Here is a 21,734-nt window from a genome sequence, read left to right on the forward strand (position 1 = left end):
ATTCTTGCTGTTTCATGATGCTGATGGAAATCTACAAAATCAAGACGGGAACATCAGGGTACTGACGAGGGGGATGCTGCTTCTACGAGTGCGAGATGAGAGTCACATGACTGAAGCTGGCTATCAGACCCTGTATGAGAGCGGTATGGACTTTGGAGTGAGGAAGAGAAGTCAGACACAGACAAGAGGGTAAAAACTGTTTCTCCATCCCTTCTCAATGGTCTCTTCTACTTTCCTCTTATTCTTAGTAGCTTATTGTAAGACACTGTTCTGTTCTGTTATTGTGAGACCCTGTAGGCCGACGGATTTAAAGGGTCTATGTTTGTGCTGCGGTCTAAGAAAATAGTCGTAATAACCATGGAGTTCGATACTCCCAAAAAGATAAAACTGACTAAAAGACGATTGCTCTTGAAAGACGCTGACACGATTCATGCATGGCGTTTGTCTAACAGTGATTATTTCGGGTTCTATTATCATGAAGAAAATGACAGTGTCGTCTTGTACAGTGGGCCGACATCGAGTTTCGCGGATGCCTCTGAACTTTTTACCTTGCAACGCGATGAATGGCATACTTTCAAAAGACATTTTGGTTGTATGTATACTTCTATTAAATTTAGAAATTCAAATTTCAAAGAAGAATGATGAAGAAGAAAAGATATTTATAGCTCAGGAATCGTATGAACAATGTGAAAGCGGCACCTTAGTGAGACACATTATGCTGATTTTTCTTCCAATTGTCCCCCATCTCTGTGTGTATATAATATAGAGTCATACTATGTATTGACTTTATTCGTCCAGCCTAAACTACAGACACCTGAATGGCCAACGATCCTGTGAATAATCATTACAAAATCGTTAATAAAAGTTCATTCACCAACAAAGATAAAAAAAACAGCAAGAAAGGTAAAACCAAAAGATAATGCTGCCATCCAGTGCCAGCAATGCTCAGTTTACAATCCACAACAGTGGTCAACAAAGCTCCTGAATATCCATCTTCCTACAGAGCCACAGGGCTCAGTTGTAGGGTAGATGAAGCTGATGTTAATTATGAGAGAACTGCAGTGTGGGCCTATGTACAGGGTTTAAGTAGTAGGTCGATGTAGCAGGTAAGATGATATGTCTTTGGTTCACAGTCCTATATTTGAAATTACATTGACAAGTTTTATGTGCTTTGATTAGAAGTATTTAAAAAGAGCAGCAGTACAAATTGATATGAGCCAGTATGACTAGAGTACCTTAGTCTTTTTTGGTGGATTGGTAGATTAAGCATTGGTAGATCAGCATGTGTTTATTTAACCAGTATCATTGTCTTAAAGTTTATAAATGATCTTTTGAGACATTACACCAATAGAGCACATTCATTTCTCACCATGAACTTGTGGAATGGCTTCATCATGAATACAGTGTCTTTATGCAATGCCAAATGTATGGGTGTAACCAGACGTTAGCATGGTGATACACGTAAATATCAAGAGCTGCAACGTTTCATAGTTTATTTTCTTGATTAAACAAGCCAAGCCTTTCTGACTGCTTACCTCCTTTGATCTGATGGAGGCCTCACCCTAGTATCTACACTCACTCCTACATCTCACTCTAGCTTCTACACTTACTTCTACACTACTACCTACACCTCACACTAGCTTCTACACTCACTCCTACACCTCACACTAGCTTCTACACACCATACTGGCTTCTACACTACTACCTACACTTCACCCTAGCTTCTACATTTACTCTTACACCTCAAACTAACTTCTACACCCACTCCTACACCTCACCCATACTTCTACACCTCACCCAAGCTTCTACACTCACTCCTACACCTTACCCTAGCTCCTACAGTCACTCCTACACCTCACACTAGCTTCTATACTCACTTCTACACTACTACCTACACCTCACACTAGCTTCTACACTACCTACACCTTACACTAGCTTCTACACTTCATACTGACTTCTACACTCACTCCTACATCTCACACTAACTTCTACACTCACTCCTACACTTGACACTCACTCCTACACCTCACCCTAACTTCTACACTTCACACTCACTACTACACCTCACACTAGCTTCTACACTCACTACTACACCTCACTCTAGGTTCTACACTCACTACTACATCCTACACTACCTTTTACACTTGCTTCTACACCTCACACTAGCTTCTACACTCACTACTACACCTCACTCTAGGTTCTACACTCACTACTACACCCTACACTACATTTTACACTTGCTTCTACACCTCACACTAGCTTCTACACTCACTTCTACACTAATCCCTACACCTCACACTAGCTTGTTCACTCAGTGGGTCACAGACTGTGCCACATTTGTGTTATATTGTGATCTGTCTCAGCAGACCACCACAGAATTTTCTTTCCACAGCCTAAAACACAAACCAAACAATATGCATTAGATACAGATGCACTTCTCAAGATTTGCAATGCTGAGATTATTTCATGTTAATTGATATTTCTAGAAAGTCAGGAGCATGTACTAATATCACACTATCGGCTCCTCTCTATCACCAAAAGACATTTTATCTTGTACTGCTTCTTCTCTTAGCATTAACTTCCTTTTCTCCCTGGCTAACCTGATCCTAGGCTGACTCGCTGCATTGGAACCAACTGTGCTGCAAGATCTGCTGAAAAGTAGGCCTCCTGGATGGTTTGTACTGCAGGCACCAGCTAATCAGATTGCAGCATTCTGTGTAGAGTGATGGGATTGGATGAGAGAAAGATGCTTCAGCATGACATTTAGCTTTTCTTTTCTTTTAATGATCTCTACATTTCAAAAAGGCTACCATGCTATATACACAGATCTGAACTTCTACATTTGGGGACACCTGGTATGTACTGCGATCCTTCAGCTTTAGTTCTGCATATTCTCCCAACTACAGATCTAGTTTCTGATTTCTGTCTCTTCCACTTAGATATGTGTCTGTTTTCTTCTTGTTTACCAAGATGCTCCCATTTATCTTACCACTGGATAGGCCGTCCTCAAAGCACAGAAGTCCCTCGAGGATATCCAGGCCGTTTCTAAAGGGCAGGAATCCACATACCATCCTGAACAGAAGGACTCCTAACGACCACACTGTTGCAGGCCTGGCGTGGTACCTCCGCTTTAGGAGGAATTCTGGAGGCCAGTATTCCAAGGTGCCTGAGAACATAACAGAGGAAGAGAAAAAAGGAGAGCTGAGCACAGATCTTCATTTCTATCTTCATTTAACAGCTCAAGTGGCTATGGGACATCAGGCTCCTCTGAGGATCCTCATTTTGTAAGCAATGTGTGAATTTTGTAGTGATTTCAGTGCCCTAAACTCAAATGTACCTGCATAATCAGTATGTCCAGCCTTCCTGACCCAGTCACCACAGCCAAAATCAATGAGCTTTAGCTCTGAGGTGTCCGTGTTGATGAGGAAGTTCTCTGTTTTGATGTCCCGGTGCAGGACACCTCGCTTGTGGCATTTTTTTGCCACCCCAACTGCCTGGACCATTAAGTTTCTGGCCATGTCTTCAGTGATGGAACCTCCGAAGTTGTCAATGAAGGCATCCAAGTCCATGCAGGGGTGAGGACGCTCAAGGATTAAAATGTAGCGCTCAGGCTCATCAAACCAGTCGATGAGCTTTATAATATTGCTAACGGGTGGCTCACTCATCGTCTGCATGAGAGCCACTTCAGCAGGCACGGACTTGGAGTCAGCAGGCTGCAGGAAAATATTGTGAGATCAGATAATGAGAACTGATCATGTGAAATCCAGTTCTGTGTTACTACTAGTATGCTTTATGGACAGGTTTTGAAGGTAAAACTGGGTTCTAGGTACACTTACACTTTGGACGTATAGATCACCTTCCTGTTTTGGGACAAATTTAATGGCCACCTGCACACAAGCATAATACAAGGTATTTGGATTATGGGGACTGAAAAGACAATAGAGGAGATAATGAAGTTATGGAGAGACTGAGGTAACAACCTGTAGGAGATCGGAGAGACGTGTTCCCGCGAAGACTGTTCCAAAGCCTCCTTCGCCCAGTTTCCTTCCAAAAATATATAAATCATCAAAGGTATCTGTGGAAAATAGTGGTGAACATGAATATTAGCTCTCTTTAGATAATTTATCATGAGTTTATCTATTAACATCACCTGCTGTGCAGGGGGCAGTGGAATTTACATCATGTAAACTTGGATAATTAAAGGTTCCCTTATATACACAAGACCTTCTTCAGGTCTGACCAGTGAACTGACCTGGCTTGGTGGCCTTCGTCTGTCCATGAGTTGTATCCTTGGGACGGTTTACGGTCCCTTTCCTCTTCTTCCTGGTAGAGGCTTCAGTATCAGGAACTGGACTCGTTCCTACCAGAACACTGCGGCTGGATTCCACCTCTGTCCTTTTCCTTTTTCTTCCACCACCATCTGTGTACAGGATGATTTGTATTTTTAATGGAATTTCATAGACCGTGAGCTGTGTATATTTCTGCTAATGGTAATACTAGACAGGTACATAACATTGATATACTATTTTCTTACGGTAAAGTGCTGTTTAAATGTGCTAAAACTGCACTAGTGTCCATAAACAATGTTGCTAAGTAAAGCGCATTTTGTCCCTTCACTAAAGTTCAGATTCAAAAGTGGCCTTAAAACAAAAGCAGCTCTAATAAGTAAAACTTCAGCAGGAGTGTATGGACTGACCTGTATGTTTAGAGCGCTGCTCCATCGTTTTCTGAGTGTTTTCGTTCATTGAACTCAACAGAAATGACCAACTTTCAAGTTGTACAGTTTTGCAGTTCTGCATCACTACCCTCATTTATTGTGACATCATAATGAGCTTGTTGCCACGGTGATGTACTGAAATCTAGACATGGGCCATGTATACTCTATATGTATGTATAGAAATGTGTGTGTGTGTGAGAGAGAGAGAGAGAAAGATAGAGCACCCATTGCTGACACAGATGTGCAAATGCACACACACAGCTTGTCTTGTCCCTGTAGAGAAATACTGCCAACAAAATAGGACAGATAAACAATAATGTCTTGTGTTGTACACCATGCCTAATGCCAGGTGTGGGCTAGAGGGGTGTAAAACCCCCCAGTATTGAGCTGTGGAGCAGTGGAACTGTGTTCTCTAAAACAGAGGTGCTCCATCCAGTACGTTTGGGATGAGTTGGAGAGTTGGTGATGAGGTGGGGTGGTGATCATCCAATATTCTGACCTCTCTGATGCTCTTGTTGCTGAATGCAATCAAATCCTCACAGCATTGCTCTGGAATTGTTGAAAAAGCAGTGAGTAACATTGATAAGGCCACGGTAATCTGTGCCATGCAGGTTTCGAGAGCTAGGGCCCTTCCTCTCTTAGGATTGTAAGACGTCAGCAGATTCGAGTGATAGCGTGAAAGTTAGCTTAACGAGGTGATAGAAGAGATGTACAGGGGTGATACAAGAGATAATAGATAGATGGATCCAGTAAATAGAGTTAAGTGGTGATGATTGTAGAACAGCAGTGTTAAAGAAATAGGTTTCTCAGGTGTGTGTGTTGGAATGAGGTATAGGAGGTATCTGGAGATCTGAAGACCTTTTGAACAAGGACATTGTAAAGGCATCCACATGATCTACATCAAGGAACACCGCTGCTGAGGCATTGCAGTGTGACACATTTTAAACTTGTCATATATAACTATATGTACCTTAAACACATTAAATGTAGACATGGTAGTTTTTATATGTATAACCCATTGTTTATTATATTATTATATCCTTGATTATTGTAAACAAGTTGTAAGATGTATGTAATAAAATGTATTTTATTATTGAGTAAGTACAGTGTGACCTCAGGGGTTTTGTTCTTTTCTTGACACTATGGGTAGTAATGGCAGGCAGGGACAGGTGTAGTGGAAGGTCCGATGGGTCGACCAGCCTGAAAGTACACATTATTTTTTGTTCAGTGAGGTTCCACATGTATTTTACTCATACTTGTAGGCTTCCATATTCACTATATACATCGGTAAGACATTTCTTCTTTTTACATTGGCATGGAGTACAGCATGTGGTCGCTGAGGGCAAAGGTACCATGAGAGAGTTTTTCCTGTCTTGAGTGATTGAGGGACATTTAAGGTAAGATAGCTGCCTGGCAGGTTTTTGCTCTCACACTTAAATTTGGTGCTGAAGAAGGCACACTTTGAAGGAATTGTTGTTTAGATACACATGTAACCATGTGTATGTTACTCTTCTGTTTGCTTGAGCCTCTGATGAAGTTCAAAAGGGGGGCAGTATGTAGTGTATTCATTAGCTATGCAAATGTTCATAGACCTGAGGAAATGGTATGGAGTTGAGGAATAATATGGTGAGGCCCATGGCCTAGACTTGGGAAAGGAGAGCAAGATCCATTCCCAGGCCTAATTTGATAAACTATACATGAATTAAGTAAAAATAGGCTGTTGTTTAGACTGGACATACTTTCCAGTGTACGTGACAGGAATGTTAAGGGGTCAGCTGTGTCTTTAGCATGTAGACCATGTACGTTAAACAGTGGTGGGGGCTGATTTTTTATCCCTTATGGATAAGATACTGACATCCTGCATATGGGAGCAGCACAACAACATATGACGTGTAATAGGGTATAAAACACAAGGTGTTCCTCTGTCTAGGGAGAGAGCAGAGGGGCACCCTGAATTGGCGGGCTCTCTCCACGGTGATCACGAGTCTCCTTTCCAAGAGAAGTCCTTCCAAGAACACCTCAATAGTTAAATACATGTGATTTAGATGCAGTATGATTTGGAACTACCACTTAGCTTTAATAAACTATCTGCTAATGTGGCTGTATTTCAGAGAGGTTGCATGCAAAGAAGATTGAAGTCGCTGCGCTCACAGATCTGAGTCTGCAGGGTCTAACAGCACTCACTGGTTCTTTCAGAAAGAAAAAAATAAAAATAAAATAAAATAAAATTCAGCATTCAACTTTAGGATTAATGATTCTTTCGCTAAACTATGCCCAGATGTTAAAGTTCAGTCACACGTGACGGATATTTTCTCAAATATCCAGTGGTTGTCGTCCTCAGCTGATTCAAGGAAATTTTCACCATTCCTTGATGTGCCAGGTACAGCTTCTGGGAATGCTCGTCCTTCTGGCTTCTGGTTTAGGAAAAGTTCACAGTTGCAAGTAAAGGAAATGTTTGCTTTACCCTTGTTCAGGTCGTGAATACCCGTTGCAAGCTTGATTTGAAGAAAGTAGCTGTGGAAACACTGATTAGATGTCCAGCTGAAATTCTAAAGGGTTCTAAGGTGATTAGAGTTAGGCCCTTTGGTTCTCTCTGTTGGGTGTTTGTTTACCTGGCTGGATAAACTCAGAGAGAGTTCTGTTGGTTCTCTCTGTTGGGTGTTTGTTTATCTGGCTGGATAAACTCAGAGAGAGTTCTGTTGGTTCTCTCTGTTGGGTGTTTGTTTACCTGGCTGGATAAACTTAAAGAAAGTTCTGTTGGTTCTCTCTGTTGGGTGTTTGTTTACCTGGCTGGATAAACTCAGAGAGAGTTCTGTTGGTTCTCTCTGTTGGGTGTTTGTTTACCTGGCTAGATAAACTCAGAAAGGTTGTTTCTTTGTTTGGACAGTCTTTTTATCACCTGTGTAGTCACACCCATTTTCTTCTTCTGGTGTTAAACATGCATTGGGAGTTTCTGGTGGTGTTGTCACCTACATCTACATATATGTGATTCTTTAATTGGGGGAAGTTTTCTGTCCTCAGCTTTTTAAAGTTTATTAAATGAAATATTAAGATTTAAACAGAAATAAGAGTAGTGTAGCTGTTGGGTGGTGTTGGGAAAACCATGACTCAGGGTGTTTTCTCCTAAAACAGTGAAAATTGGGAGGAGCAACATGCATGAAGCCCCTCCTCCCTAATCGGACCTCCTATAAACTTCACCTCTTCCATCTCTACGTCTACAAATCTGCCCCACCCAATCACCTCCCCTGTAACTCTGTCATCATTCCTGGCTCCACTAATCAGAAGTGGGACTTGGCTTCCTTCCACAATGTAGAAGGAGCAACATGAACTCCACCCCCCCCACCCCCGCTCTTACAGTCTTCTCCCAAATCATCATAAGCTAAAGACACAATCTGATCTAGCAAATTATGACTGACATTGACAGATTCAGCTTCATATGTAATTTTATTTATAAAGCACATAAAAGAACTAATGCTGATCAAAGTAATAGTAAAGTAATAAACAGGGAAGACAAACATAAAACAAACCAAAACAAAAACACAACATTAACTCTCAACTACATTAAAAGGCCTAAGAATAAAAAATGAGATTTGAGACGGGATTTTAAAAATTGCAGTGTTGGGGCTCGTCTGGCATGTGGTGGCAACTCATTTTATAGTTTAGGTATAGTTTAGTGCATCAGCCTGGATTTAGGGACCACCTGAAGGAGCTGGTCAGCAGATCTGAGTGACCTTGATGGAACGAATGGCTACAAAAGCTCAGAGAGAGGTGGAGCCAAATCGTTCAATGACTTATAAACAAAGAGCAAAATCTTAATCAATCCTAAAACAGACAGGAAGCCAATAAAGGGACGCAAATATGGGCGAGATGTGTTCTAGATAACGTGTTCTTGTTAAAAGACCAGCAGCAGTGTTTTAACTGTTGCTGTGCGATGGAGGCCTGACCGACACCAGCGTGAAGCCCATTACAGTAATCAAGTCTGGATGAAGTTAAAGCATGTAAGACCCTCTCAAAATCATTGAAGGTGTCAGCCCCTCTGTATCACGCCCTCCCCCAGGGCGATTCCGAGCCGCCGCCCACACGCTCACAGAATGACTTTTGTTGTGTTTCCGTTCTGGTTTTGATTCATGGATTCGGTTCTTGTTCATATATGTTCATGTATGTTCGGTTCAGTGTCTTGATTCGGTTCAGTGTTTGATTCAGGCTCATCACGTCATGTTAAATTAATATGTTTCACCTGAGACGGGGGGGGGGGGGGGGGGGGGACTTAAGGGGCTTCAACGCTCAGTTCGACGCTGAGAATTAAATGGTTTGGAACCTTGATGTACCCAGAGAGGTTCCCGTCTCTGACCATGGTGTGTTTAGGCCAGCTTCGGCTCGACTTCTTTGTTTGCGAGCAAGCCACCCGGCGGTTCAAGTACTCAGCGAGGTTCACTCACTATCTGCTTAGTTATTACACGTCACAACATTTTCAGTCGGTATGGCCGTAAGACCTCAGTAGATCTCTAAAGGACACAGAGAGAACAGTGTGAATACATTAGCGCACCCTTTGGACTGACATGTCTTACTCAAAGACGTTCCTTCATTAAATCTTTACTCTAAAGCAATTATTTAATATTAAAAATTACGTAATTAGCATTAATTTTTTACGGTGGACGTCATCGCACAGGAATCAGAAAGCCGGGTCTGAGCCTCTTTAGAGCAAGCCAGGAGCGACAGTGGCAAGGAAAAACTCCCTCAGATCGAGAGGAAGAAACCTTGAGAGGAACCAAGACTCAAAAGAGGAACCCAGACCTTGGGAGAAAAGGGTCCTCCACCAATGGCCCATGGAGCGAGACTTCACCCTGAGATGGATCCTTCCCATCAAAACTCCTGAAGCCTCCTGAAGGGCTCCTGGTTTCCTGCATCACTGTGGGCTGAGGGACAACAGGTTCTGCTTCCTCTACCAGCCCATGGAGTGGGACATTCCCTTCAGAGCCGGATCCAGCCAGAAGGTTATCGTTACCAGGAGCCATGCTTGATGTCTACAGGGGGTGAACCCTGTTCGTCTTCTTCAGGATCTGTTGGAGGAACAAAAGGACAAAGATTGAACAACTGAAACTGAAAGTTTTGGACCATCACAATCTCTCAACACTCGACTCACATACATTAAACTTGGGGAATCTCAGCCTCCTGTTTCCCAGCCTCATTGTTGGCTGTGCCTCCACAGCTTCCGTCTCTACCACTGGTTCATGGAGCAAGATACCTGGAGTCCCATCCTCGCGTCTCTGCTCAGAACATGAAGAAGCAGGAGCTTCTGTAGAGGCAGCAGAATGACGAGCACCCTGCTGAGAAGACGAGGAGAAGTCGTGCACCATGGACGTCCTTTTGAAGAACTTCCTAATTCTTCTTTGAAGTGCTCGAGAAGCTCTGAGGATCGGTGCTGCAACATAGGTTTGAGCTGCCTTCTTAAGTGAAGCACAGCTGAAGCAGCCAATCTTCTCCCTCACGACCTCTACGCTTCCAGCTCCACTGCAGTCGTCCTCCTGGAGCGGGAGGACCTCTTGATGAGAGCAGCTTCCCCCATCCTCTTCATCAACAGGTACCACTAAAAACCTGCCGATAACTCTGGAGATGGTAGAGAAGCAACAGAGAAATGTACTTATTGTTAGTGAGCTGACACTATACTTTATCTACACTACATGGACAAAAATATTGGGACACCTGCTCATTCATAGTGTCTACTGAAATCAAGGCTATGAAAAAAAAAGAGTTTATCCTGCTTTTCTTGGAGTAACTGTCACACTGTGCAGAGAGACAGTTAGATTTTGGCAGGAGCATTGCTTTGAGGATTTGATTGCATTCAACCACAAGAGTGTTAGTTAGTGAGGTCAGGATGTTGGATGATGATCACCACCCCACCTCGTCATCCCCAACTCCCTAACTCATCCCAAAAGCACTGGGTGAAGCACCACCATCATTCTCCAGAGAACATAGTTCTTCCACTACTTCACAGCTCAATGCTGGGGGGCTTTGTACCCCTGCAGCCCTATCCTGGCATTAGGCAGCATGGTGCAAATAGGTTCATGTTTATCTGCTCCAGAGATTCCTATTCTATTGGCGGTACTTCTCTAAACTGACTAGACAAGCTGTGTGTGTGTAACTTAAAGTTGCTGAATGATTTCATTATAATCGGTGTGTCCCCAAACATTTGGTATATGATTAAGTGTATATAAACATTGAGCTTGGACTTGATATCCAGCACAACGTTCGACTTAAAGTTCTTGCCTTGATTTTAGCCAGGGGTGCCGAGCCACCTCTTTCACTGAAGGCCGAGTGACAGGATCTTTCTGCAGCATGTAGGAGATGAAGGCTTTGCAGGGTTCCTCCACTGCAACCTCCTCTGGATACTCCAAGGATCTCCGCTGGAGAATTGGGATCATAGCCTTCATAGAGTCGTAGAAGGGCAAGGACGCAGTAACCATGGCATAATAAATCACACCGAGGCTCCACACATCGCTCTTCTTTGGATCATACCTCTGACGCATGTTTATCTCAGGTGCGCAGTAGTAAGGATTTCCACACAATGTCTTGCATAGGTCAGGGAAGCCTCTTGAGAAGCATCCTAATCCAAAGTCGGCCAGTTTGATTTGACCATCAAAGGTCAGCAGAACATTATTTAATTTGAGGTCTCGATGGACAATGTTCTGCTGGTGCAGGAAGTCCACCGCGCTGAGAAGCTGGGAGAACCACGTTTTGGCCTGGTCAGTGGGGATGGGGCCAGTCTCAACGATATGATGAAGGAGATCCGTGGCAGCAGCCTCCATCACAATGTACACACGTTCCTGCATCTCAATAATTTCATGCACCTGAATGATGTGAGGGTGCTTTACTCTTCTGAGAATGGCGAGTTCCTGGGATTGTGCCTCGTAGTCCATTATTTTGATGGCCACCTGGTTTGGGTGCCTTTCAGATGAGGCCAGCTTAACTGTGCCGAAAGTCCCTTCACCGATGACGCTCAACACGTCGTACCCAAAAAATGTCAGAATGTCATCAGTTTCCATGTTTTCCCTGCAAACAGAAGGTAGAGGTATTTGAATTGGAATAATAAGCTGTAGATATTAAACAAAGAAGTCAAACCACTGGACTGGGAGAGCGCTTTCTTACATAACTAATTACAAAACTGTTCAACTCAGAAACTGAACACAGCGTTACATTAGAAGAAGGGCTTTTAGAGAATTTAAGTGTTTTTGAGTGTATCGCCCCCTAAAGGCAGATCTGTGTCAAAAAAAGGCATCATCTGACCAGAATCTCTATGTTATTTTTTAAATAATTAACATTTGTTTGTTGGATTTTTCAGAAGTGTATGTACAATATATACTGTATTGACAAAAGTATTGGGACAGCTGCTCATTGCTTCTTCTGAAATTAAGGGTATGAAGTATGAAGTTGGAGTAACTGTCTCTACTGTTCAGACTTTGGAGGAGCACTGCTGTGTGGATTTGATTGCATTCAGCCACAAGAGTGTTAGTGAAGTCAGGATGTTGACTTTTCACCATCCCACCTCATCATCCTAAATTCCCCAACTCCCACAAGTGTCATGTCCTAATACAGAAGGGGTTCTGTTCCATAGAAAGAGGGATAAACACTAAAAAGCAATGGTTCTGGTCATGGTCTTTACGGACCTGCATTTGAAGTTCTGATGAAGGAGCTCTCTGCTCACAACACAGAACCTTTAGTGTGGAGTGAAAGACAAAGCCTTGTGCATTACGTCCAGTTGGGGTTCTAGACTCACACACTCATTAGCATAATGTGACGCCAGCCTTCTTTTGGCTCGAGCGGTTTGGTGGTGTTGTAATCAGTAATTAATAAATGGTTCTTACCTCGTCCTCTGTGCGAGAGAAGCAGATGTAGAATCTGTTTCTAGGTTCTAGATAATAAGGATCTAGATAAGTGTCCACCAAATGATGTCCGCACCAATAGTACCGTAGGAATCAACTGTCTCGCGATCTGCTGAATCGTAACTGAGCCAATGAGGGACAACCTGCCCTTTTATAGGTGTTCCGATTCCGTGACATCATCGATGACATCACAATGGAGGGTGGAGCCTGGGCACGCTACAGTGTTCTGAGAAGCAGAACTGTGTCCTTCATTGACTGTACACACAGTGCTGTGCAAAAGTACTGCCCCCCTCTGGTGGTTCTCTGTTACTGCAGATTTGCAGTGATTTCTTTTAGAACGTCCATCAAAATGTTCTAGATAAAGAGAACCTTATAAATCACTAAAAACACTACTGCATTGATTTACACAACAAATGTATTTTGCATGCAGATCAGCCCTGTGAAAAAGTATTTGCCCCTTCAGTTACTTCAGCAGCACATAACCCAAACTGCAGTGCTAATCAGACTGAGCTGATTGAACACAGCCAGGTCTGCTGAATGAACCCTCACTCATACTGAAGTTCAGATCAGGTCTGAATGACGGGATTCACAGAGCTTTATAGCAGAAGTACTGATTCAGGGTCTCCAGCTTCCTGTTAAGACGTGGTGGAGATTTCCCAAAGAAAGGTGCATAAAGGAGCTGAGCATTCTGGGAAAAAGATCATCTGCACTTAATATAAGGGGAAATGGTTCAGTGTTTATTACTGGTGTGACCCTCAAACAAGCAGCTATTACTGTAATAATCCTAGACTAATAGACTGGCCAGTTTCAGCTGGTCAAGCTTGTAGACCAGTTTAATTCTTGACCAGTATAGTGTATGTTTTTATTTGAGGTTAATGGTTTAACTGGTCTACCAGTATGACCAGCAAGACCATACTGACCATACAGCCGACTCACAGCGCTGAAGCGCTGGATGTCCAAGTGGTGTTCCGAAAATCATGTGGGCTTCATAGATAACTGGTTAAAGTTTGAGGGCAAGCCTGTTTTTTTTTAGGTAGGGATGGTGTCCACCCCACGCGATTAAAGCCAAACAGAGAACATCTAGTTAACATTAGATCACTATCCTCGAAAGCAGTGATCGTAAATGAAATGATATGCGATCAGAAACTAGATGTTTTCTGCCTAACCGAAACCTGGATTAGACCTGATCAATATATAGCTCTAAATGAAGCCACCCCCGCAGACTATAAATATGTACATAGCCCTAGATTATCAGGCAGAGGAGGTGGAGTATGTATAATCTACCAGAATACACTAGAGATTATTCAAAAACACTGTAACACCTTCACCTCTTTTGAGCTTATCTACATTAATATATCAAATCCGGCCACAAATAAAAATGTTTTCTCACTGATTAATATTTATAGGCCTCCAGGGCCCTACTCTGAATTTTTAAAAGAATTTAGTAATTTTGCTGCAGACTTGGCAGTGTGCAGCAACAAAGTTATAATAGTAGGAGATTGTTAATGGATCGTCTGCTTTTTCAAAATGAATATTAAAAAGGCGCTTGTATCAATTTTAGATTCTGTTGGCATTATACAAAACGTAACTGGACCCACACATTACTGTAATCATACCCTAGATTTAGTCCTGACCCTGGGTGTTAGCATTGATCAGCTAAATATTCTACCTCAAAGCTCAGTAATACCAGACCATTATCTAATCTTCTTTGAGCTTCATCTTAGGCAAAATGTAAATTCTTCTCCCCAACACTGCCTAAAGCGCACAATAACACCAATGACAGCTGTACAGTTTACTAAAAATCTCCACCCCCATCAACCTTAGCTTACACTTCGTCAGACCAAACGGAGCTCGTTAAATTAACAAACGATCTAGAGAATACCCTTCGATCAACCTTAGACAAAGTAGCACCGTTCAAAAATAAAATGATGAGGCCAAAAAGGCTCGCACCGTGGTACAGTGATCATACTCGTACCTTAAAACAAACTAGAGCGCAAATGGCGGACGACCAAACTAAGGCTGTCCTTCCACGCAGAGTTGAACACCTCTAGTCAATATAGAAAGGCACTCATTAAAGCTCGCTCAGCGTATCTGGCCTCGCTGATCGAGAAAAACAAAAACAATCCCAAAATTATTTTTAATGAGATCTCTAAACTTACTAAAAGCCAGGCAGATACTCAACCCCAGATCCCAACATCTTTAACCAGTCATGTTTTTATGGACTATTTTAGTAATAAAATAGAAAATATTAGACAACAAATCCAACCCTGCTTATTAAATCAAACATGGCCGTCACCTGATGTAGTTGCTTTAGAACATAACTTAGTTGTAGAACAAAGGCTGGAAGCCTTCTACCTACTTCCACAGCCTGAACTAGAAAAAATTATATCCTCAGCTAATTGTACAACATGTACACTCGACCCGATTCCCTCTAAATTGCTAAAAGAAATTCTCCCAATTATAATCGGACCTCTTTTAACAATTGTAAATTCATCCCTTAGCCTTGGGCATGTACCCCAAACCCTTAAAATAGCAGTTATAAAACCTCTAATCAAGAAACCAAATCTTGATCCTAGCGTATTATCTAATTATAGACCCATCTCAAACTTAACATTCATATCTAAGATATTAGAAAAAGCTGTGGCCCAACAACTCTGCTTATACCTGAGTAAAAATTACATGTATGAGAAATTCCAGTCTGGATTTAGACTCAATCACAGCACAGAGACAGCCCTAGTGAAGATTACGAATGATCTCCTTCTTGCCTCTGATCAAGGCTACGTATCTTTATTAGTCCTACTAGACCTTAGTGCAGCCTTTGATACAATAGATCATTCTATATTACTAGAATGATCTATTGTATTACAATATGACCAAGCTAGTTGACCAACATCATAAGAATGACCAAATTTGTTGACCAGCTAAACCAAACTAGAAAACCAGTATGACTTGAAAGCTTGGACAAGTTGGCCATGCTGATGAACCAGTTAGTTCATCACACTCATACTGGTCAACCAGCTTGGTCATAATGATTGACAAGCTTGGTCAGGTCAAATAACAACACCACATCCTATGCTGATCAAAATCCATTGCAGGTCATGCTGGTCGACAGTTTGGTCAAGCTGGCTATTCTGGTGGACGAACTTGGTTAGGTTGGTCCTGCAGGTAAACCAGTTAAACCATCAAACTCAAACACCAACAAACATACCCTTTGCTGCCCAAAATTCAAGCTGGGTCAGAACATCTCCAAAACCTCAGGCAGGTCTTGTAGGGGGTTCCCAGTATGCAGTGGTCAGTACCTACCAAAAGTGCTTCAAGGAAGGAGAACCGGTGAACTGGTGACCCAAGGCTCTCATTAATGCTCATGGAGGCCCCGCCCACCTCACAACTTACAGGACTTAAAGATCTGCTGCTAATAAAAAAAAATACTAAATAAAACTTGCTGCCTAGCAAAAACACAAACACTGAATCTCTCCCAGAGCTGAACTGCACTGGATGTCTTTTATTGAAGGTATTGCTGGAGAAGGTCAGAGAAGCACATTCTAAATATTAGATATGATAAGATATGAACTCTGTAATTCCTAACAGACCATTATTAATTATTACTTAACAGATATTTATTGCACACTGCATAATTTGAACACTACCCCTAATTATTTATTATTCTTTGTCTGCATTGTGTTGCTCTTGTTTTCTGTATGCACTGTGTCTATGTTACATCATGGTCCCGGTGGAATGTTGTTTCATTTCAAACTAGCTGAGTTTTTCTTAACTAAGCAGTGAAGCACTTTTGTAAGTCGCTCTGGATAAGAGCGTCTGCTAAATGTCATAAGTGTTAATGTAAAAGGGAGACAAAGAAAGTGGCTGGGGTCAGACCACACAACACTATTCCATCCAATTATTTCTATGCGGCGTCAGCGAGCTGGAAAGCGGGCCTTGTCTAACATTGCGTGTTGGACAAGGCCCTTAGCCAGCGCACTAACACCATGGTAGTGATGTTGGATGAGGCTGTAATCTGGCATGCTAACATTGCAGTAGCCATGTTGGACGACGCCTGTAGATGGTGTGCTTTTGAAGGCGTGTTTGTGTTAGCTGTCTTTTGGTCTGACAAAAGTATTTGGACACCTGCTTATTCATTGTTTCTTCAGAAATTAAGTATATTCAACTATATTAATGTCCAGGGAAAACTTTCTACTCAATTTCAGAGCAATGCTGTGAGGATTGGATTGCATTCAGCAATAAGAGCATTAGAGAGGTCAGAATGTTGGATGATCACCACCCCACCTCATCGCCAACTCATCCCAAACGTACTGGATGGAGCACCTCCGTTTCAGAGAACACAGTTCCACTGCTCCACAGCTCAATACTGGGGGGTTTTACACCCCTCTAGCCCACACCTGGCATTAGGCATGGTGTACAACACAAGACATTATTGTTTATCTGCTCCAGAGAGTCCTATTTTGTTGGCAGTATTTCTCCACAGGGACTAGACAAGCTGTGTGTGTGCATTTGCACATCTGTGTCAGCAATGAGTGCTCTATCTTTCTCTCGCTCACACACACACACACACACCCCTATACATACATATAGAGTATACATGGCCCATGTCTAGATTTCAGTACATCACCGTGGCAACAAGCTCATTATGATGTCACAATAAATGAGGGTAGTGATGCAGAACTGCAAAACTGTACAACTTGAAAGTTGGTCATTTCTGTTGAGTTCAATGAACGAAAACACTCAGAAAACGATGGAGCAGCGCTCTAAACATACAGGTCAGTCCATACACTCCTGCTGAAGTTTTACTTATTAGAGCTGCTTTTGTTTGAAGGCCACTTTTGAATCTGAACTTTAGTGAAGGGACAAAAATGCTCTTTACTTAGCAACATTGTTTATGGACACTAGTGCAGTTTCAGCACATTTAAACAGCACTTTACCGTAAGAAAATAGTATATCAATGTTATGTCCCTGTCTAGTATTACCATTAGCAGAAATATACACAGCTCACGGTCTATGAAATTCCATTAAAAATACAAATCATCCTGTACACAGATGGTGGTGGAAGAAAAAGGAAAAGGACAGAGGTGGAATTCAGCCGCAGTGTTCTGGTAGGAACGAGTCCAGTTCCTGATACTGAAGCCTCTACCAGGAAGAAGAGGAAAGGGACCGTAAACCGTCCCACCAAGCCAGGTCAGTTCATTGGTCAGACCTGAAGAAGGTCTTGTGTATATAAGTAAACCTTTAATTATCCAAGTTTACATGATGTAAATTCCACTGCCCCCTGCACAGCAGGTGATGTTAATAGATAAACTCATGATAAAAGATCTAAAGAGAGCTAATATTCATGTTCACCACTATTTTCCACAGATACCTTTGATGATTTATATATTTTTGGAAGGAAACTGGGCGAAGGAAGCTTTGGAACAGTCTTCGCGGGAACACGTCTCTCCGATCTCCTACAGGTTGTTACCTCAGTCTCTCCATAACTTCATTATCTCCTCTATTGTCTTTTCAGTCCCCATAATCCAAATACCTTGTATTATCCTTGTGTGCAGGTGGCCATTAAATTTGTCCCAAAACAGGAAGGTGATCTATACGTCCAAAGTGTAAGTGTACCTAGAACCCAGTTTTACCTTCAAAACCTGTCCATAAAGCATACTAGTAGTAACACAGAACTGGATTTCACATGATCAGTTCTCATTATCTGATCTCACGTTTTCCTGCAGCCTGATGACTCCAAGTCCGTCCCTGCTGAAGTGGCTCTCATGCAGACGTTGAGTGAGCCACCCGTTAGCAATATTATAAAGCTCATCGACTGGTTTGATGAGCCTGAGCGCTACATTTTAATCCTTGAGCGTCCTCACCCCTGCATGGACTTGGATGCCTTCATTGACAACTTCGGAGGTTCCATCACTGAAGACATGGCCAGAAACTTAATGGTCCAGGCAGTTGGGGCGGCAAAAAAATGCCACAAGCGAGGTGTCCTGCACCGGGATATCAAAACAGAGAACTTCCTCATCAACACGGACACCTCGGAGCTAAAGCTCATTGATTTTGGCTGTGGTGACTGGGTCAGGAAGGCTGGACATACTGATTATGCAGGTATATTTGAGTTTAGGGCACTGAAATCACTACAAAATTCACATATTGCTTACAAAATGAGGATCCTCAGAGGAGCCTGATGTCCCATAGCCACTTGAGCTGTTAAATGAAGATAGAAATGAAGATCTGTGCTCAGCTCTCCTTATTTCTCTTCCTCTGTTATGTTCTCAGGCACCTTGGAATACTGGCCTCCAGAATTCCTCCTAAAGCGGAGGTACCACGCCAGGCCTGCAACAGTGTGGTCATTAGGAGTCCTTCTGTTCAGGATGGTATGTGGATTCCTGCCCTTTAGAAACGGCCTGGATATCCTCGAGGGACCTCTGTGCTTTGAGGACGGCCTATCCAGTGGTAAGATAAATGGGAGCATCTTGGTAAACAAGAAGAAAACAGACACATATCTAAGTGGAAGAGACAGAAATCAGAAACTAGATCTGTAGTTGGGAGAATATGCAGAACTAAAGCTGAAGGATCGCAGTACATACCAGGTGTCCCCAAATGTAGAAGTTCAGATCTGTGTATATAGCATGGTAGTCTTTTTGAAATGTAGAGATCATTAAAAGAAAAGAAAAGCTAAATGTCATGCTGAAGCATCTTTCTCTCATCCAATCCCATCACTCTACACAGAATGCTGCAATCTGATTAGCTGGTGCCTGCAGTACAAACCATCCAGGAGGCCTACTTTTCAGCAGATCTTGCAGCACAGTTGGTTCCAATGCAGCGAGTCAGCCTAGGATCAGGTTAGCCAGGGAGAAAAGGAAGTTAATGCTAAGAGAAAAAGCAGTACAAGATAAAATATGTCTTTTGGTAATAGAGAGGAGCTGATAGTGTGATATTAGTACATGCTCCTAACTTTCTAGAAATATGAATTAACATGAAATAATCTCAGCATTGCAAATCTTAAGGAGTGCATCTGTATCTAATGCATATTGTTTGGTTTGTGTTTCAGGCTGTGGAAAGAGAATCCTGTGGTGGCCTGCTGAGACAGATCACAACAACATTAGGGGATAACACAAATGTGGCACAGTCTGTGACTCATTGAGTGAACAAGCTACTGTGAGGTGTAGGGATTAGTATAGAAGTGAGTGTAGAAGCTAGGGTGAAGTGTAGGAGTGAGTGTAGAAGCCAGTATGATGTGTAGAAGCTAGTGTGAGGTGTAGGAGTGAGTGCGAGGTGTAGGTAGTAGTGTAGGAGTGAGTGTAGAAGCTAGTGTGAGGTGTAGGAATGAGTGTAGAAGCCAGTATGATGTGTAGAAGCTAGTGTGAGGTGTAGGAGTGAGTGCGAGGTGTAGGTAGTAGTGTAGGAGTGAGTGTAGAAGCTAGTGTGAGGTGTAGGTAGTAGTGTAGGAGTAGGAGTGAGTGTAGATGCTAGGGGGAGGCCTCCATCAGATCAAAGGAGGTAAGCAGTCAGAAAGGCTTGGCTTGTTTCATTAAGAAAATAAACTCTAAAAAACGTTGCAGCTCACGTCATTTACGTGTATCATCATGCTAACGTCTAGTTACACCCATACATTTGGCATTGCATAAAGACACTGTATTCATGATAAAGCCATTCCACAAGTTCATGGTGAGAAATGAATGTGCTCTAGTGGTGTAATGTCTCAAAAGATCATTTATAAACTTTAAGACAATGATACTGGTTAAATAAACACATGCTGATCTACCAATGCTTAATCTACCAATCCACCAAAAAACACTAAGCTACTCTAGTCATACTGGCTCATATCAATTTGTACTGCTGCTGTTTTTAAATACTTCTAATCAAAGCACATAAAACTTGAAGAAAATGTCAATTTAAGATCAAATATAGGACTGTGAACCAAAGACATATCAATTTACCTGCTACATTAACCTACTACTTAAACCCTGTACATAGGCCGACATTGCAGCTCTCTCATAATTAACATCAGCTTCATCTACCCTACAACTGAGCCCTGTGGCTCTGTAGGAAGATGGATATTCAGGAGCTTTGTTGACCACTGTTGTGGATTGTGAACTGTGCATTGCTGACACTGGATGGCAGCATTACCTTTTGGTTTGAACTTTCTTGCTGTTTTTTTTTTTTGTTTTATCTTTGTTGGTCAATGAACATTATTCACAGGATCATTGGCCATTCAGGTGCCTGTAGTTTAGGCCAGACAAATAAAGTAAATACTCAGTATGACTCTATATTATATACACACACAGATGGGGGACAATTGGAAGAAAAAATCAACATAATGTGTCTCACTAAGGTGTTGAGCCACCATAAGCTTCTAGAACAGCTTCAATGTGCTACAAGTTTCTGGAACTGCTCTGTAGGGATGAATACCACTCTTCTAAAAGATAGTCCCTCAGTTTTATTGATGGTGGTGGAGAGTGCTAAGGCATGAGTCCCATTGAAGTTCAACTAGGTTGAGATCTGGTGAGTTTGAAAGCCATAGGATTTGAGTTCTATCATTTACAGAAGACCAGCATAATGCCCTCCACAGCATAACCGAACAACCAGACCACTTACTGTAGGGGTCAAGCGTTCAGGTCTGTACTGTTCTCTTCAGGTAGGCCACACATGCACTCACCCACTTGTGGAGAATATGGTGAAGCATTAGAAATCAGACTGTCTCAGCAGTGCCTGTGATTGTCGCACCGCTAAGCTCTCAGGTGGTCATTTGTCTTTGTATCAAGCGGTTTCTGCACAGTAGCCTGGCTTTAACACTCTTGTCTATGTAGGTGTGGACGGACTGTTCATGCTGACAGGCTGATCATATCCTGCACTGCCATTCTCCATCATCTGAGTAACATCTGCTCGTCCGGTTTTCGTACATATCCCAGTATCACATGAACATCACGCTCACTGACTGCGAATATGTGCTTTCAACCAGATGAGCAGTCGGAGACTGAGGCTACGGTCATCTGTGTCCCAATACTGAACCCTCTTTCAGAGTCAATTAGATCTTTTCCTCTTGCCTTCGTGATCCAGAAATGAGTTCAACTGCATAGGATCATCTATTAGCGAACATTCGCTAGTCTTCTGTTTCTGAATGAAGGTTAGAGAAGTGG

The 21,734-nt window shown here is 42.3% G+C and overlaps 3 protein-coding genes across 3 annotated transcripts; 1 reads left to right on the forward strand and 2 right to left on the reverse strand.

Annotated features, from left to right (window-relative positions):
- Positions 1-82: 82 nt before the first annotated feature.
- LOC140556612 (serine/threonine-protein kinase pim-1-like) lies at positions 83-9,732 on the reverse strand. Its single transcript, XM_072680692.1, has 8 exons — positions 9,561-9,732; positions 4,253-4,420; positions 3,981-4,075; positions 3,837-3,887; positions 3,338-3,713; positions 2,990-3,166; positions 2,636-2,713; positions 83-150 (listed from the first exon to the last, which is right to left on the reverse strand). The coding sequence occupies exons 1-8, from the start codon at positions 9,730-9,732 to the stop codon at positions 83-85; spliced, it is 1,185 nt and encodes a 394-aa protein (XP_072536793.1).
- A 9-nt stretch (positions 9,733-9,741) lies between these two features.
- Positions 9,742-12,774, reverse strand: LOC140556613 (testis-specific serine/threonine-protein kinase 6-like). The gene is made up of 4 exons (XM_072680693.1): positions 12,745-12,774; positions 10,985-11,808; positions 9,865-10,324; positions 9,742-9,777 (listed from the first exon to the last, which is right to left on the reverse strand). Exons 1-4 carry the CDS (start codon positions 12,772-12,774, stop codon positions 9,742-9,744), a joined length of 1,350 nt encoding a protein of 449 aa, XP_072536794.1.
- Positions 12,775-17,347: 4,573 nt separating this feature from the next.
- Positions 17,348-19,707, forward strand: LOC140556614 (serine/threonine-protein kinase pim-1-like). The gene is made up of 7 exons (XM_072680694.1): positions 17,348-17,372; positions 17,650-17,787; positions 17,965-18,059; positions 18,153-18,203; positions 18,324-18,699; positions 18,871-19,047; positions 19,646-19,707. Exons 1-7 carry the CDS (start codon positions 17,348-17,350, stop codon positions 19,705-19,707), a joined length of 924 nt encoding a protein of 307 aa, XP_072536795.1.
- The last annotated feature ends 2,027 nt before the right edge of the window (positions 19,708-21,734 follow it).

Source organism: Salminus brasiliensis, chromosome 5, assembly GCF_030463535.1.
Source record: "Salminus brasiliensis chromosome 5, fSalBra1.hap2, whole genome shotgun sequence".
In the NCBI taxonomy this organism is placed as follows: Eukaryota; Metazoa; Chordata; class Actinopteri; order Characiformes; family Bryconidae; genus Salminus; species Salminus brasiliensis.

Coding starts and splice junctions, on each gene's coding strand:
- LOC140556614 (XM_072680694.1), top strand. CDS start 17,348: ATGGAGCAGCGCTCTAAACATACAG. Junction 18,204..18,323: donor GTGATCTATACGTCCAAAGT/GTAAGTGTACCT, acceptor GTTTTCCTGCAG/CCTGATGACTCCAAGTCCGT. Junction 19,048..19,645: donor TGAGGACGGCCTATCCAGTG/GTAAGATAAATG, acceptor TTTGTGTTTCAG/GCTGTGGAAAGAGAATCCTG.
- LOC140556613 (XM_072680693.1), bottom strand. CDS start 12,774: ATGTCACGGAATCGGAACACCTATAAAAGG. Junction 10,325..10,984: donor CACCCCTGGCTAAAATCAAG/GCAAGAACTTTA, acceptor TACCATCTCCAG/AGTTATCGGCAGGTTTTTAG. Junction 9,778..9,864: donor TGAGATTCCCCAAGTTTAAT/GTATGTGAGTCG, acceptor TTCCTCCAACAG/ATCCTGAAGAAGACGAACAG.
- LOC140556612 (XM_072680692.1), bottom strand. CDS start 9,732: ATGGCTCCTGGTAACGATAACCTTCTGGCTGGATCCGGCTCTGAAGGG. Junction 4,076..4,252: donor GACGAAGGCCACCAAGCCAG/GTCAGTTCACTG, acceptor TATTTTCCACAG/ATACCTTTGATGATTTATAT. Junction 3,888..3,980: donor GTCTCTCCGATCTCCTACAG/GTTGTTACCTCA, acceptor GCTTGTGTGCAG/GTGGCCATTAAATTTGTCCC.